Source organism: Cupressus sempervirens, chromosome 2 (assembly GCF_028749045.1).
Source record: "Cupressus sempervirens isolate cs-2001-9-10 chromosome 2, ASM2874904v1, whole genome shotgun sequence".
Classification (NCBI taxonomy): Eukaryota; Viridiplantae; Streptophyta; class Pinopsida; order Cupressales; family Cupressaceae; genus Cupressus; species Cupressus sempervirens.
This window is the reverse complement of record NC_143119.1, coordinates 398,777,994-398,796,003: the sequence shown is the minus strand read 5'-3', so window position 1 is coordinate 398,796,003 and position 18,010 is coordinate 398,777,994. Positions and strand designations below refer to the sequence as shown.

Genomic DNA, 18,010 nt, shown 5'->3' with positions numbered 1-18,010 from the left:
AGTGTGCAAGATTTATATCCCTAGCAGTGGCACATGGAGTTAGTGATTCAACCATTCATATTTTACCAATGTCGTCCTTGTATGGTCGACGTATCCTTAATTAAATGTTTAATTTAAACCTTTCGGTGATTATTAAACCGAAACTCATTTGCATTATGTGATTTGACCAGTAAGCGTGTCTGTGCATTTAGAGGTTCGCATTGTCGCGAAAGTTATTAAAGAGATTTATGTGTTTTTAAGTTTTTGGGTTTTTTAATTGATTTATTTTAATTTCTGGCAGCTTTGCCATAGATGAATTCCTATTTATAGGAATAACTTGTTTTCATTTGGGTTGATTCAGGGTTTAACTAGGTTAGTTGGTTATTTACCCTAATCGATTATTCACTTGAAAAGTGAATAAATATCCAAAGAGGAATTTAATTCCTCACTTCTCACTTTCAAATTGTAAAGTTGGAGAGTAAAACCCAAAATCCTCTTCATGAGGATTTACTGTTTTGTTAGCTGTGGGAGCTACGGGCGTGGGATCATCGCGAGGTTGGGCTCGTTGGATCCAGCTCAGAGAAACCTTGGATTCTCGCAATTTTTAGCTACTTCTGCGAGATATTTATTTTATGGTTCAGATTCCCATTTTGCCCTTTTAGCTGTGAGGTAGGGCTTTCCTGTTTTATTGTTTCTGCTCTGTTTCTACTTCTGTTTTTGGTAGCTGTTTCTTTGGAGGCTGAAAACTAATGTTCCCCTCTATTTTTGTATGCTAGTTCTACCCGGTTGGGTAGGTATGAACATTTCCCTATTTTTTGGGATGAGGGTTTGGGATTTTACACCGTTATGCTGGCCATTTTTTCATACGGTATTCGATTCTATATATTTTTGGATTTTTGGGATTTTTGAACCCAAAGGTCAAATGGGTTTTAATTTTGGAACTTTTCTAAAATTTGGAATTTTTACCTCATTTTGTGTGCCACCCTATTTTCTCGAGTTTTCTTGGCACAATGTGGGTCGTGGACCTGGATGATCCGTTTGGATATCAGTCAGACCACTATTGCACTTTTATGTTGCATTGGGATGCGAGTTGCATCCGTACTCCCGATGTTGTGTTCGGTTGAGTGATTTTATACCTATTGTTTTTGTGTCTTTTAGACCTTTGCTTTTGTTTCGTGAACGCTAGGATTCGTGTAGAATCCATACTCTTGGATTGAGGCCTATTGAGTAAGTTCATGATGTTTGGTCTTGTTGCATCATTGGAATTCGTGTAGAATCCATACTCTCGGATTGAGGCCAGTTGAGTGATTTCATGATGTATGGTTTTATTGGCTTTGGGATTCGTGTAGAATCCATCCTCTTGAGTTGCTTTTGGTTGGGTGTTTTGTTTTGCATTGTGTTCTCATTCCTGTCCTTGTGTTATGATCTTCGTGATGGTGGTGCGCCACACACGAGTACGTGCGCGTATGTTTGTCGAAAGACTTGCGAGTCTCGACCTTCCATGTCTTTTTTGGAAGTTATGATCATTGGGGTTGGGATGGGGGTATGCATGCCCACGGGCACTTGTCGTAGGATGAGCATGGGAGTGTTTTTATTCTCTATGGGCAACATTTGTTCAGCATGGTGCGACACTTTAAAAAGTATCGCATGCCCATGCAAACTATGTCGTACGACACTGTAAAGTATCGCACGCCTTCTTGAGAAATGTCGTACGACATTAGAAGAGTGTCTAAGTATAAATTGACATATATTTAATTTCTTATACTTAAGATATATTTTAATATATGCGATGAATCTTTTGAGATAGGTTTTAGACCTCTCGGAGATAAGTTATGGATTCCAGGAAATTTCAGGGCCTCAAAAATCCAGACTTAGCCAATTTTCAAGGCTTCAGGATTTCAAGCTTAACCAAATTTTATGTTTTTGCATTTTACCCCAGCTTGGTGTTTTGTTGATGAGTGGTTGTTTCTTGTGCCCTCATCATGTGCGTTGTCGTTGTTGGCTTTATTTGTGTGTGTCAGTTTGGTAGTGGCGTTTGGAGATCTGTTGGTTGCCGAGATTGTGGTGAAGTCTTCTGTTGTGATCGTTGTGATCCCTGTATGATGTTGTCATGTGCATTCATACTTGTAAAAAAAAAATTCTTGGCTTGTATTCCATCCTTGTTTCCAAGGATTTTCGGGCGGGGAATTACATAAGATGTAAGTCCTTCTTGGTTACAACCAAATATAAAGCAAGTAATAGTTCTACAAGATCCCTCAAGATCCAATCCAAACCCTAGCTAGTCCAGATCCACACTCTAGTAGAAATATCCAAGGAAGATCTAAACTTGTGCTCACGAGCCCACCAAGAAATCTCTTTGTTTCCCAAGCCTCGGCTACTAGCCACTCTCAAACTTTACCCAAGATCCAGGTGTAAACCACCTCACATTTGGTGCTCTATCCACAAACTTAGTCAACTACTCCATCTTCTCCATGCTGGATCCCACACTAAATAATGACTCAAGACTCCACAAGACCCCCTACTTATACCCAACTAAGCAATAGGTTGGCCTAGTATGTTACAAATTAAATAAACCCTTGCATTAAATGCACATTTAAGCCACAAGTCATCTTACAAAAAAAATTAAACACAACCAAATTAAATGCCAAGGTCGGCTCACACTAGAAACTAAACACAGACAACTTGGGAAAAACCAAAACCAAGACATAACCAAGCATCAGAAAACCACTTCCAAGTATCAACAACTATAAGGATCACTTGACACATGAAGGAGCACTCGGTTAACACTACAAACTTGGTTAGCACTGCAAACTCAGTTAACACTGCAAACTTAGTTAACACTATTGGTTAATACTCGCTTAACACTACAACTCAGTTAACATAGAAGGTTAATACTTGGTTAACACTACAACCAAGTATCATTGAGCTCTTAGTGCATACCGAGTACCTTCAATGATCGAGCACCTCCAAGATCATTGAGAACGTCTTATTTGACCAAGTAACACTTCGAGTACTCTCCAAAGAAACTACTAAGTATCCTTCCATGAACTCCAAAGTAGTCACTGAGAAAACCCATGATGCTCCTGCATCATATTAAGAGCATGAAAAAATATGTGTGTGTCATCTCGAGTCCTTGGAAAAAAAAAGAAATCATGATTAAAGGAGCCCATGAGTCCATAGCTTCGCCTTATGGGAATGCTATAGGTAGGATTTCATGTAATTAAGCTCATAAAAGGGGAGATCACAAAAGGAAACCCTAAACAAAACTAAGCATGTGAATGTAATAAAGAGCGTAAAAGTGAGATCTAACCACACACAAGATAGCCAAATCTAACCCTAAGAAAGAGGGTAAGAATGACGGGTTCATTGAAAGAAGGTAAATACCTAATGCACATAAGGGAGATCTAACTCCAAAGAAAAGATATTAAGGGATCTAACTCCAAAATTAAAAAGAGGGCCCATGTCGAGTTCATCAAAATGTTTAGTGGGAAAACGAAAGCACTTTAATAAGAATGTAGACTTTCACTTTACAGGGACACTCAGCCATTCAATTGCAATATGAAAGAGAAAGAGGAGAATTTCCAAATATGATTCCACTTCTAACCCAAATTAGATTAGCAAGGACATAAAAGGAGAAGGGTGCTAATACTAAATCTAGATTACTAGAGGAATATGATATAAGGAAATATACTCTTTGGCCCTTTTGATAGGATAACGTGAATGTGAAATTGAACTAATTGCTTAAGAAATATAAATCTAGATGCTATGTGAATACAATAAGCCCAATTAAGATACAAATATAGGGTAAAGATATGAAATAAAATAAAATGTAAAAGACTCACCTTGAAATGTGTAGAGGAAGATGTATTTATATAGTCAATAACTTTTAGATCTGAAACTTTTTCAAATTTATGATTGCGGAATAAAATGATGAAAGGAACAAAACCCAAAAAATCTCCCCAAAATCTGAGATTAAAGGACTAGGTCAACTTGGAAGGACATCCTACAACTAAGTTGATGTAATCCCCAACTCTAAAATTGATGATTCTAGAAAACTTGTGAACTGTAGGTTCTATATCCATAATTCTTTGCGCTCCCAACATGCAAATCAACATAGTAAGGAAAAGGTTTGGGGGTTGAGGTTTGATGACGGCTTGCCTTGTTGAAGCCCTAGGTTAAGGAATTAACCATAAATGAGAAATATAAATGGAAATGACTTTAAAGAATAAGATAAATGTTAGGATTCACCTTGATCATGTGTATGTAATGTAGATATTAAATTAGGAATGTAGGATATCTCTACACTTTGCAATGGATCTATCATAACTCTGTCATGGTGTTATGGATAGGGATATGCATCAATTAAGAGGATAAATGCTTCAATGTGGATCTCCTCCATTGATGCCTTATAATGCACTAGATCTTGAAGAGAAAATGATCAAAAAGGATTCTCCAATGCTAGATAGAAATATCCTTGAATGCAAAAGATATAAATATTCACTAGAGAGAAAGAACTTGAAAATAAGATGCTTGATGTTCATGAGATATAGATTTCTTGAGATGAGATGAGATGAGCTGAGATATGAAGCCTCCAAGTCTCTTTATATATATATATATATATATATATATATATATATATATATATATATATATATATATATATATATATATATATATATATATATATATATATATATATATATATATATATATATATATATATATATATATATATATATATATATATATATGAGTTTTTGAGTGGGAAAACAATACATGCCTACTAGGTAACAATCAAAAACTAATTAAACCCTAAGGACATTCGATCCTGAGATCTGGAACTACTACAGACTAGGTCGACCTAGTCTTGGATACCATAGAAAGACTGATGCCAAAGAGATAAGGTGGAAAAATGGAAGAGAGAAGAGGAAAAGAGAGCAAGCATGAGCATATCCATAGTCCAAAGAGGGAATCATGAAGATGATGGATCTAAAAGGTCTTAACAGGCAAGTGCATCCATTTTAAGATGGTATAAAAACTATCCAAAACATGAAAAGGATCTTACCTCGGTTACACTTCTTGGAATCAGTCATTTGAGGATAACCTTCACTTGCTTTGGGTTCATTTTTAGACCTTTTTTTGAAACTAAAAATCCCACTAATATACTAACTTCTTCACAAAACTACACTTCTTTAGATTAACCAACAATTTATCTTCCCTTAACTTCTCAAACACCCTATGAATATGCATTATATGTTAATCCAATGTATTATTGAAGATCAAAATATCATCTAGGTAAATAGTGACAAACTTACCTAGAATTCTTTCAATACCTCATTCATGAGACATATGAATGTGCTTGGTGCATTGCTTAGCCCAAAAAACATAATAATCCCTCATAAAGCATCTCCTTTGTCTTGAAGGAGGTCTTCCATTCATTTCCTTCTTTGATCTGTATTCAATGATAAACATTCTTTAAATATATCTTGGTGAGATACATAGATCCATTCAAGTAGTCCATAATATCATCCATCCTTAGCAAAATAAATATGTACTCAAATGCGATCTTGTTGATAGCTCTAGAGTATGTACATATCCTCCATTATCCATTTTTCTTTGGTACTAGTATTGTTGGAACAACATAGGGACTCAGACTCTCTCGAATCAATTTGTTTTGCAACAACTCTTGTACTTTCCTATTCAACTCTTCACTTTATTCTAGTGTCATTCTATGTATCACCTTATTTAAAAAACTAGCTCCTAGAATTAAGTCCATCTAATAACTGATCTTCTCACTAGTGGAAATCAATCAGGCACGTTATCAAATACAATATCTTCAAACTCACCCAACAAATCTGCAATTTCTACAAGTACATCTTCTACTTCTTTTTTAGCAACTACTAGAATTAAATAAAAACATATATACTCATGCCTAATACATTATAGAAAATTTCTTCCATAAACTAAGCATATTATGACATTACTACATCCCTTTCTTCTATGTCCTTTATTTAATTTAACTTATGTTTTACTCCATCCTTTATTAGGGAGTAGGTATTCACATGACCATCATGTACAATATGCTTGTCAAACTGTCATAACTTTCCTAGAAACATATGACATGAATCCATGGGCACAATTTCACATAGTACCTCATCATGGTAGCTCCTAGTCTTGAAATTTACTAGGACTTGTTCATTAATCAAGACCCTGTGGTCATCCCACAACCAGAAAATATGGTATGGGCACAAGTGTCTTTCTCTCTCTCTCTCTCTCGAGCTTTAAATTTGTGGCTATCTCCCCTGACACAAAATGTTTAGTTCTCCCACTATCAATAATCACATCATAATAGTTATCATCACACTTATACCTAGTATGTAACAAGCTCCTCCTTTCTTTTGATTTATTCTCATAACTCAACAAGACTCTTATGTTAACTAGGACTTTTCTTTCACCATCTTCAGAATGTGATGAATTTGCATATTCATCTACATGTGCAACTATTTCCTAGCCTTTAGCTCTCCTATCTTTCCTTCCTTTGCATTGAGGGTATTCATAAGCTATGTGACCTTCTTTTTCGCAGTGAAAACGTGCTCCATGAAAGCCTCCCCTTCTCGGTTCTTTATCTCTTCCTCTTCCTCTTTGATTCCTATTATTTTGATTATGAAGATGTTTGAAATCATTTCCCCTTCGATTCTAACTATTCTTGGCCCCATCCTTCTTTTTCTGATCTTTACTTTGGCCTCCATAAGACTACCCATTAAATCTTTCACGATGACCTCTTCCAATTTTCCTTCTCTCAAAGTTCTTGTTCAAATTTTCCTCTACTCTTAAGGCTAATAGATATATCTCTTCAATATTGGTCATTTTAGATAGACTTAACTCTTGAATGCTTGGCCTCAACCCATATAGGTAACATACAACTTTCTCCTTGTGTTGCTTTTGCATGCCCTAATCCGATGAGGACTTGTTAGAACTCTTATGTATACTCTTGAATAGATCTTCTTTCTTGTTTCAGCCCTTACATTTTCTTTAGTAGATCAAGCTCAAAATCAATAGGTATGAATTATCACTTCAATTTCATATTATGACTTTCTCCTCTCCTCTTCTATTTTTCTCCAATTGAATCTCCTACCCCCAAATTTTTGCATGTCATTTCTATTACTCCCATGTATACTCGTGTTGCCATTTAGTGACGAAAAGCTAAGTGAATGAGTTTTATGGTTACACCCAAGCTTAGTACTTATCAAATGTTTCTATATACATCAAGCATAATACATCACCGAGCCAAACATAGGTCAGAGAGTAGAGATAACATCGAATGACAACAAAAAGAATAAAGCATTTACTGAATGAAACAAAGACTATGAAAAAGTTTGAATTGGCACAAAATATGATGAGACGTGATCATACTAAGTGAAAAAATTGTCTACACAGTTTAAGGTAAAAAAATTGCAAAGATTTCTTGAAGAATATGAATTGATTTTTTGATGATTTCAAGGTAGAAAATAACAATGAAAGTAAGGAAAGGGACTAAAATGATGGATTATTCTAGATTGTTGACTTTGATCAAAGAAGCATTCTAGAAAGTTCCTAAACCCTAATTAGGTCAGAGATCGAAGAGTTAAAAGGAAACTATAAAAGGACTTGTATGGAACAATTTAAAGGTTGTTGTTATTGTTGAGAGAAGTATTGAAGCAAAAAATGAGATCCAATGGAGTAAACTACAAAGTATATCATAGGCCATATATTAGAGATTCAAGAAGAGTTGAGAGGAATTGAAAATCAATCACAGAAGAAGATATATCAATGAGCAGAAGAGGCATCTAATCAAGCAAAGTTAGTTGCTCTTACAAGGATCATTTGCTGCTACTTTCTAATCACTATAGTAGTTCTAAATCATTGAAGATGGTAGACCTAATTGTCTTTATGTAAATCTCTTAACCAAGTACATACTTAGAAGAGTGTTGTAAAATTCTTGAGAAATGTATATCCCAATAGATCTAATTGCATATTCCTAATAAAGTAAGTCACCAGAAGTGACAAAACATTGTAGCCTTAACAAGGCACCCTCTTACTATAGTATTGATGGATTTGTGGGTATCATCCCCACCACAGTTTTCCCTATGACCAAGTGTTTTCTGCATGACCAAATGATTGTGTTATGTGTTATGACATTATATTTATGAGTTTATGGCTGATGCATGTTGAATTAGTTATGTTACTTTCATTTACAAATACTATTGTAAATGTTATGTGATTACTGAGTGATAGAGGGAGCAAGGCAAATATTAACTATGTTTAAAGGTGAAAGTTTTTTAAGATACTGATTCACCCACCCTCTTAGCATTCTACCTTTCCTAATATTCTAACACTTTCAGTTTTTCCATCGCAAACTCAACCCTTTTAGGACCTTTGATTTCTCCATACTGAAACTATTCATTTAGATCATTGGTCTAGTCGATCAACTCCTTTGGGTTAAGATTTCCTAAAAATGTGGGGACTTCAATCTTGGGTCTTTTCCCAATCCTAGAAATGGCTCTAGAAAACCTATCCTCCCCAGGATCCCTAGCTGCTTCTTCTCCTTCTTGTTCAACATTACCTTCTTCTTTGAATTCATCATCGCTTTCATCTCTTGCAACAATGTTCATTTCTATATGAATCTCCTTTTGCAATGCTTCTTCTTGTCTCTGGAGGGCTCTAAAACCCTCGCTATCACACCTCCAACTCTTCTTCCACATCCCTTCATGGATGCATTTTCACTCTTATTGATCAAACACAACTACAGTCCTAGTGCAATTTGCCTCACAATCTGTATTCTATCTACACACTTAGGAAGTTATGCTTTGATACCTCTTGATGAAAGGTAGTCCCCTTAACAATGCAAATACATAATAGAAATTGAGAAATAACAAGTTGCAATAACAAAAAATTGGCTTCTTATTATCTCCAAAAGTATGAATTTAATTTTTTTAGATGTACGACATGCAAAGCCACGTGGATATTTTTCATTACAACATTTTGCATGATAGTTCCACCACCAACAAGCCATAATTATCTTAGACAACCCTATGAGCCTTCCTTATCTTGAGACTGACCAACCCAAAATAATAATATTTTTTTCATATTTTTATTACATTATAGTCAGCCCAAACATTTTCATTTTTATAATTTTAGGTAGCACAACTTTAAGAGACCATAATTCATCAACCGTAGCTTCAATTGACTATGATTAACCCTTTTTAGAAATGACAACTCTTGATATATAGTGCCTAATTGTGTGATTGTCATTAGCTAGGATTTGACTTCATTTCTGAGCCTCTAAGGCCTTCAAAATTGCGTTCAAATTTTTTGTACCAAAAATTCTCAACAACTTCAACAATACACTAGATATTGCAATGGAACTCAACAGACAAACTGATACATCTATAATGAAACCCTGTGGAAGAAATTAGAACATTCCGAGCTCAAATGATCAACTTAAGCAAAATAGTAAGTCTCTAAAAATAGAAACTAATTATTGAATCAACTCTTATCGAAAAAGAAAAAATAGAAATATGTTTTGGTGATGCAAGATTGCCCTTACACCCACGATGCTCACGCGTCAACAAATATAAGTTACATTGGTTATATTCAAATATAGAACAAATAAATTAAGTATTGTATATGTTGAGAACAAATCAATCTACTATTTTTGACAATAGGTAGGGACCCTAATTGCAATGACTCATATTGCATGAGGCTCTTGTTTTCACTTGAATTTGTAATGCAAACTCAAATGACAATGTTTTTGAATTAAATGTCTTGGAATATAAAGATAGTGATTTGTGTAATTAATTGATTGAGACTCAAAATATTTGCACCATTTACTTATTGATAACTAAAATTCTATTTATAAATTTTACAATTCATTTGTTATCTATAACTAATTTTTTTGTATAGTTATTCTATTGATTACTTATAAAACACTTATTCTAGAAACATATCTTTTAAAACTTAAATACAATTCTTTGCATGCAAATCTATATATGAATTATATGCATATTTGTATATATTATTTTGAAATATTTACTTGAAATTTTCATTTGATATTACCCATCTCTTAACTTTTGTATCTTATTATCAAATTGAAAACTAAATGGCTTTATCAATTTTATTTTATTTTAAAATATCCAACAATTATGAAATTGACATTAACTTTTATATCTCATTATCTTATCAATTTTATTTAATTTTAAAATATCCAACAATTATGAAATTGGCACTCTTCCTTATTAATTACATCTAAATTATTTGCGCTTTAATTAAATAAACAATTTTTTAATTAGCGTAAAATTGGGTGGAAAGTACTATATGTGCTTTACAGTATTAAAACCACGGGCAGGCCGACGATTCAAACCAGGCAGGAGTGGTCATCTTCAATATCACTTTCAACGTTGACCATCTCTATGAATTGACTTGCTCCGACTCTTTAATTGCTTACTTGGAAGGTTTCTTTTCCAACTATCAGTCAATCCTACCTGTAAATTTGATCTATCCTACCTATATATTTGATGATCACAGCGGGAACAAATATATCAAATTGAATAAAAAGCGATGGCGGAAGTCAAGAAAATAATGGTGGCAGTGGACGAGAGTGAGTTCAGTCATTATGCTCTGGAATGGGTTTTAAACAATCTACACCTCTATGGGAAAGACATTTCTCTCGTTGTTTTGCATGTTCAGCCCTTCATCACCGTCAGCAGCGGTGGAGCAATGGGTGTTACGCGTAAGCACATTATTCACTTTGCTTTTTGTGTATCATGGGCTTTTCATACATTGCTGCCATCATTTGTAATGAGATCTGTTTGAATAGACGAGTTCCTTTTGTTTTCAGTTCTGCTTTTATGTTAATTAAATTCCCTTTTAACACCTGGCGTAGAATTTTCAATTGTTGAATTCGCGGGTCTTTTTGTTCCTTGCATTCTGGGGCACGGAAGCAATTCTTGTACTACCTAATAAATATTTTCGGAGGAGCTCTGTAACAAAATTTGCTGATGTATTTGAATGCTGTTTACATATTGCTAATAGATTGAGATTAGAAACAATTGTAAAAGAGAACATGGAGTCATTTCAGAATTTTATGTGAGTTTTGTTGGGAAGGTCCAAGGCATATATGCTAGTCTGGAGCTTATCAGGACTTCTTAGGAGAGATCATGGCTTGCAAGAGAGTGGGTGATCCCGAGCCACAATGTAATTATAGGAGAAATTCCTCATACCTTGCTAATGATATAATTCCGATACTCTCACCTCTATGTGGCCTGGGAAGAAAGTTTCCCATACTTGGCATTCACTAGAATCTGAAAATTAGCCAGCACTCAGCTCAAAGCGAAACTTTAAAAATTTTGTATTATGAAAAAAAATATGAATATTATGAAACCTAATTCCCAGTAAACAGAGCAACGATCAATAAAAACATGATAAAACAATTATAATCATGATGTTTCCACAGTTAATAATGTTTTAGCTGATTTTTTCTGGATTTGACCTTGTAGATTTTTAGTGCAGAATTTCCTATCTCTTCTCATGCCTTCATACGGTGATGGTGGATCATGGAGTTTGACCCAAAAAATTGACAATAAAAATCTACACAATCAAACCCAAGAAAAAAGCTAAAAATAAATCAAACTAAGTAACTACATATTCTCAAATGTAACTACATACTTTCATGCTTGTTTGCCAGCAGATCATTAACTTGAATAATTCTGTTATCTTTTTTCGATGAGCTTTTAGTCTTTCTGCAGCTCATCTCGTTTACCATATGCTTTAGCAAGTTACTAGCTCTTACCCATGGGCCATGCAGATAATTTTCCAGTAGAATCTGTTTCCTTTTCACATGCCTATGACATGTAGTTTGTCCTTTCATGACCTGGAGGTAAATTATTAATCAGTCTAACAAGGTAATTTATAATTATATACGATATGTAGAATTTGAATTTATTCTCTTGATGTCATATGTAGAGTATTGATCAGACGAGCTGAAGACATGAAGAAACCAAGGAAGCACTGCAAGCATCATCAAGAATCAAGATGATTTTGTCATTGTCTTGGTTATGAATATATAGATAGGGTTGAAAGATAGTATACAAAATATTTGCATTTTTAATACTTCGCATAATTTACAAAATATTTGCATTTTTAATGCTTTGCCATCAGATGTCATAAGAAACTTTTAGGTTTTTTTTTTCATGAAAATGATCAATTTAGGTATCGGGAAAATATGATACATCATATTCACTAAATCCTTTGCCAATTCTTCGCTCTTTGTATCTTTTCATTTTTTAGCTCTTCATTGAGTTTCCCCAATCCTCTAGAAGAGATGCGGTTAATCTGTTGTGTATCAGGGAGACTAAATATGTGGATTCAATCTGTACTTGTTGAAACAGATTCTGGGCAATGTTTTAAATATTTGTTGACTTCCAGTGAAAATGCTATTTGGAGTTAACTCTGAATTGCCCCTGGCTATATGCTGAGATTAGGTAGTAATTATCAGCTAATCTAAATATGATATACTTAGCCAAATGTTTTTCATGTACAAACTACATACTTTGTTGTATTTAAGTTCTTGCAGGAAGAAATTTTCATAAATTTGAGGGATATTTCTTTTAATTTTCCACCTCTTTGGTTATTGTATGTTTATGGGCTTAGGATGTTTATCAGATGTGAATAGAATTTGAGTGCAACTGTGCACAAATCCGTTGGAGGATATAATCTATAGTCCTAAAATTCACTATGAAACATTCATCTCAAGCACCTATAAGCTAAAATCCCAAGATAGATTTAACAAGCTAATTAGGAAACCATTAGCTAAAATTTTCCAAAATATGGCACCCAAATTCCTAGTCAAAATTCAATGCCCAATTCCTACGATGTTTATAAGCTAAATATCATATACTTCACATTTGTCATAAGCTTGTCATAATCCACTCATCAACTTGGGCAATGTAATGTTCACGTCATAAAATAAATAAATAACCAAAGCATTCTTTATGGGCCGATTGATTTAGTATATCTTGGACCCATTTTTATTTTAATTATTTTTGTAGGTGTTGCCGTTGGCTATCTTTGTAAACCCTTAGGAGTTCCTCCGAAGGGTATTTAAGCACGACATGTAGTTAGTGGTTGTCATGCGATTTGGATTATTTTTCTTTGTACTGTGAATTCCAGTTGGGATTCTCTATTGTTCACCATTTTGGAAGTGAAAGATCTTCCCTACTCGGCTATTCCTGTTTCGGTGGGATTCAACCCTCACCCTATTCCGTTGGTGTATTACTTGGCTCGGATTTGGTAAATTGGAGCACCATCACTATTAGCAATCATAATCTCTACTTGGTTCCAAACTAATGTTCTGTGTGTATTCAATCTTTAGTGTTTATTTCATTTGGCAGATCGAAGATGATTATAAATCTCTGTGTTTGATTGTAATACTCAAATTGTACACATTTCTTTTGTTCGCCATAAACCTCCCTTTATTACTCCCTCCAATACCCCCGCTCTATACGGCCATAATATCCTCCCCTATCCACTGTACAATCTTGATCCGTACACCATTTTAATTCATTGGCATAACTCCACCGTACGGCCCCGTACAAACACCATTACTACTTACTGTACAACCCCCCAGTTTTTATGAACACCACTACTACTCACCGTACGATCCCCAGTCCGTATGACCCCCAATTCGTACAGCCCCCAATACTACTCATTGTGTAGAGTCCTTCTTCCCTAGCCGTGTGACTCATTCCATGACCCCAATCCATCGCACGGCCTCCAGTAAGTCACCCACCGTACACTGTCTAATTTTCCCTTCCATACATGTGTGACACTCTCTCTCTCCCATCTCCACCGTACATCATTCCTCCTCTAAACTGTACGGCTGCCAACTTCAGTCATACTAGGCTGTACACCATCAACCATCAGCCAACTCCTCCGTACGTGAGAAAATCGTGGTCTCCCAGCTTGTAGAAGTACCTCCCACAATCGGAACATTACAGGCAGTCCACTTTGGCCTCATTATCTCCATTCAAAGATGGCTTATAGTGGGTCCTAACATATGCCATAAGTTGGTCAACAAGCATAACTCTTTACAACTCTCTTATATGTTATAGATGCTCTGCATTCCTAATGTTGGAGACCCTAGCTTAGATCAAGGAAGCTTGTTGATTTTTTCAATTGAAGGTTTTAGAGAGATCCATATCATAACCAACTTGCTCCAATTAAGGCTTGTTTGAATATATTGTTCAAAGCCAACATTGACCCCAATAGCTTGGATATTCACATTTTTCTGTTCTTTGATATAAAATTTGCAATTTTTGCATTTGATTAGGATGCAATGATGAGACACCTTTTTTAATATTCTCCCAATAAGTTGAACACCTTGCAAGAGCAAAGGGAATTTCATCGCATTCAACTATCTACAAGAGGCTGAGAGACGCATACTTACTGCCTACCTGAAATTCTCCATGTCGATTGGCTTCATCAATGCATCATCAACAAAGTTTTAACTTTCTTTAGCATGAACCTTTCATCTTCTACCATGTCACAAAAAAATGGTATTGAACATCTACGTGTTTTTTTTGTATGAAAAGTCAGGATCTTTGTTAGTGTCAAGTTCCTTTCCCCAATGAGCTAAGAAAGAAAATTAAATATTGTAAAATATTATATGTAGCCCAAAAAAAAGGGAGAATAAATTATTGCTTGAGACATTCTATAATATTGAAATATTGGGCCATAAAAGTGTCTGCTCATATAGGATAAGTTTTCCTTCTTAGGTAATAATAATAGTAATAAAATTTATTTGAAAGGAGTGGCTGCCTAGAAGTCGCTGCCCTGGGGAAGGAAGTGTCTATTTAAGCAAGGCGTAGCAGAAATACTTACTTCATTCATATTTCTCAAACCCTCATTTTGAACACATGTTCACACAATCTAATGGATGAAAGCCCCAAGGATTGCTTGGCATACAAGGATGGAACCCTTAGGCATCTCCAATAGAGGTCAGGGACAAAAAACTTAGCCTTCCAGTTGATACTATAGTTTAGTAATAGCTGAAGCCCTAAATATTTTAGTGTAGTGGTACCAGACTAAAAGTTAGCTTCAATACCTTCCTAGTTGGCGTAGCAGTTAGTTTCAACACTTTCCTAGCTTCAGTACAGTACAATTTACAGTCAATTTCAGCATCTTCCAGTTCAATGTATTTGCTAGAGAGACTTCCTGGACATAAATAAAGAGATTGCATAACAAAATGCTTGCAAAGTGAAGGTTTTAGCAGCAGCCGACCTTGGGCTTGAGAATTTTTGTCTTGCAGAGTAACCTTTAAGGTTGTAGCTGCAAGCATGTCATAAGCTGCAGTCTCAATTTAATATCAGCAATTTAGTCTCTTATAAGAACGCCAATCCCACAAAACAAAGAAATTCCATTACAGAATTTGGCACCTAACCACACAGAAACAGAATCTGAGGTTGGATTGTAAGAATTGTAAGTTGTAGCTTCTTCATGTATTTAGAGTCTAGACTTACCACAATTTCTTTATAAGAGTAAGAATTCATAATAAAGTGTTGTTATCAGAATTTATTGAGCTGCTATAGTTATGCACAAAAAAATTATTCAAAAAAAAAATCATTGTTAAACATTAGGAGGTCACAACAGCTAGACATTTGTCACTTTGGTTATCACAAAGTACTTTGATAGTTTCCCAAGTTAGCTTCCCATTTGAACACAATCTCATAAGCCAATTGGATTTCTTAAGAAAAAGTAGATTCCATGTACTTCATTTTTAGTGGATAAAGTGATCATTGCTTGTCATTTACTCATCTAACTAATAGCACCGTCAAATAAACTGAACACTTCCATCGGTGGCTCTTTTGTTGTCAACATGTCTTCACCGAATTGAAACTGTGAATCCACAAGTATATATCAAGTGTTGGCATCCAGTAGAATCACCATGATAACAGAGTATTTGGACGTACTTCACAAATACTCAAAGACCTTCTTAATTGTTTTCTAATGATCTCATTGAAGTTTTTCCACAAAGTGGCCCAAGACTCCCACCGCTTAAGCAATATTTGGTCTAGTATAGACACGACATATATTAAACTCTCAACTACATCTAAAATAAAAGGCTAATAAGTATACAACATAGACTTGGGGGTTTCTGAAATGAATGCCGATAATCCTTCTATATTTATAGATTGGAGACATAATATAGTTGGTACATAACATGGAGAGATCCTGTTCTTGTTTATATTTATCAATTTAATGATCGCAACTCAATGCAAATGACTGCTAAATGATCTCATTTTGTGTATGTGCAGCTCCAGAATTAATTGAAGTACTCTTAAATCAACAGAAGCAAGTTTCTGAAGCACTCCTTGCTCGTGCCAAAGAGATATGCACTCGAAAGAATGTACGCTAAGATCATCTTTATTTAAGAGAATTTGATTTTAGAAAGAAAACGTATGGAGCACTCATAAATCATAAACTATAGTGCCTAAATTTTCGAAAAGATGAATTGAATCTTTTTCTTTGGCTGCATATTTCTGTTTTAATCATTTTTCAATGTGTTTTGATATTTATAATTTCTTATCCCCTTTGAAATCTTACAAAGTTAAAACTTAAGGTGCATTCTTTTGTCTGTTGCTCTCTGTCTTTTTCCTATTGCAATAGTACACACTTACTGGAAATTGACAAACGAAAAAGAACAGAATACAGAATACTCCAAAGAAAGGTGAATACCAGCAATATTGAATAGTCCTAAAAATATATCCTACAATACTTGAATCAAAGATGGTCACAGCAAGAGTAAGCATTTTGTAGTATACAAAATTACACATAAGGTATGATACTATGATTAAGTACGAATTGGCAGATCAAATAGGCATACAAATTACAAGTAGAGGATTCCACAAGGCATGTACAAGCACAATTGAAAGCATGTAAAGCTACTTTCGGAAGAGACCAAAATGGCGAGTGGGACAAAACTTCCTACACAAAAGAAGGTGACATGGTAACCCATAAGGTGGTTACTTATGCACTGCCTAAGTAAATATCTTTACCAACATCCTCTTTGATATATATAATTAAGGGGAAAAATAATCAAAAGACATTGCAGGGAGATGGCCCATTACAAAATTATTGTCCCTAATGTCAACTCTTTCAAGTTGGACCATGTTTTGATTATTGATGAATTTGGCCCTCTATGAATTATCTTGTACAAATGCCAACATCTTTATTTTTATACATTTCGTGCTTTTGTAGCATGAAACATCATTTTTCTAGAATCATCTGCAATATTGATTCAATCTTCATGATCCATATTTCATGAGTAGTGCTTCACAAACCCATTCTCATTGGCTTGAATGGTTCACTTTCCACTCATTGCATCTAGATGCACTGAGAGGAGTGCAACTATGGTGATTACGACTTTATCATATACTATTTAATCTGGATATAGTTTTTTTGATCGGTGTTTAAGGTGGATATTTTTTCAGTTAATATGCTTGGTTCATGCATGAAAAATAAGCTTCTTTGGCTATTGGATGGATTCTACTTGTCACATTTGAGGATTATGGGGGCTGGTTTTCACAAACAACTTTCATGTGTTTGACAAATTCAAACTTCTCCATTTGCAATATAATTTTAGTAGTAGAGAATTGTTGTGATCTTTTCACACGTTGCCCCATTGCAAATGAGGAACCCCTTTCGTTTTAGTTTGCTTGGCCCTTTTTGGTTTCATTTCTTGGTTGTTCTGGTGCCAGTCTCTTAAGCCTCTTTGTGTTCCAAGTGAGAAGTGATGAAGTTTGTTGAGGCTGGATGGAAAAGTTTTTCCTCATCTCTTAGGGTTTCAGTTCTAAGGGCATTTATGAGGCTTTAGATGAAGTTTTGAGTTAAAAGCCCTTCCAAAATGCGCCGAAATTTTGGTTGTTTGGTCAGATGAGGTACTGGAAACATACTTGAGAAGGTGAAAAGGACATGAAAAACATTTAGAAGTAGGAAA

General features: G+C 34.9%; 1 protein-coding gene across 1 annotated transcript in view; it reads left to right on the top strand.

The window, feature by feature from the left end:
- The first annotated feature begins 10,361 nt into the window (after nt 1-10,361).
- LOC149572820 (universal stress protein A-like protein) overlaps nt 10,362-18,010 on the top strand; it is a 70,546-nt gene continuing 62,897 nt past the window's right edge. The window contains exons 1-2 of the mRNA XM_089813897.1: nt 10,362-10,747; nt 16,329-16,420. Of these exons, the coding sequence (XP_089670023.1) occupies nt 10,576-10,747; nt 16,329-16,420 (264 nt within the window). The 5' untranslated portion in view covers nt 10,362-10,575. The remainder of the gene's footprint in view (nt 10,748-16,328; nt 16,421-18,010) is intronic.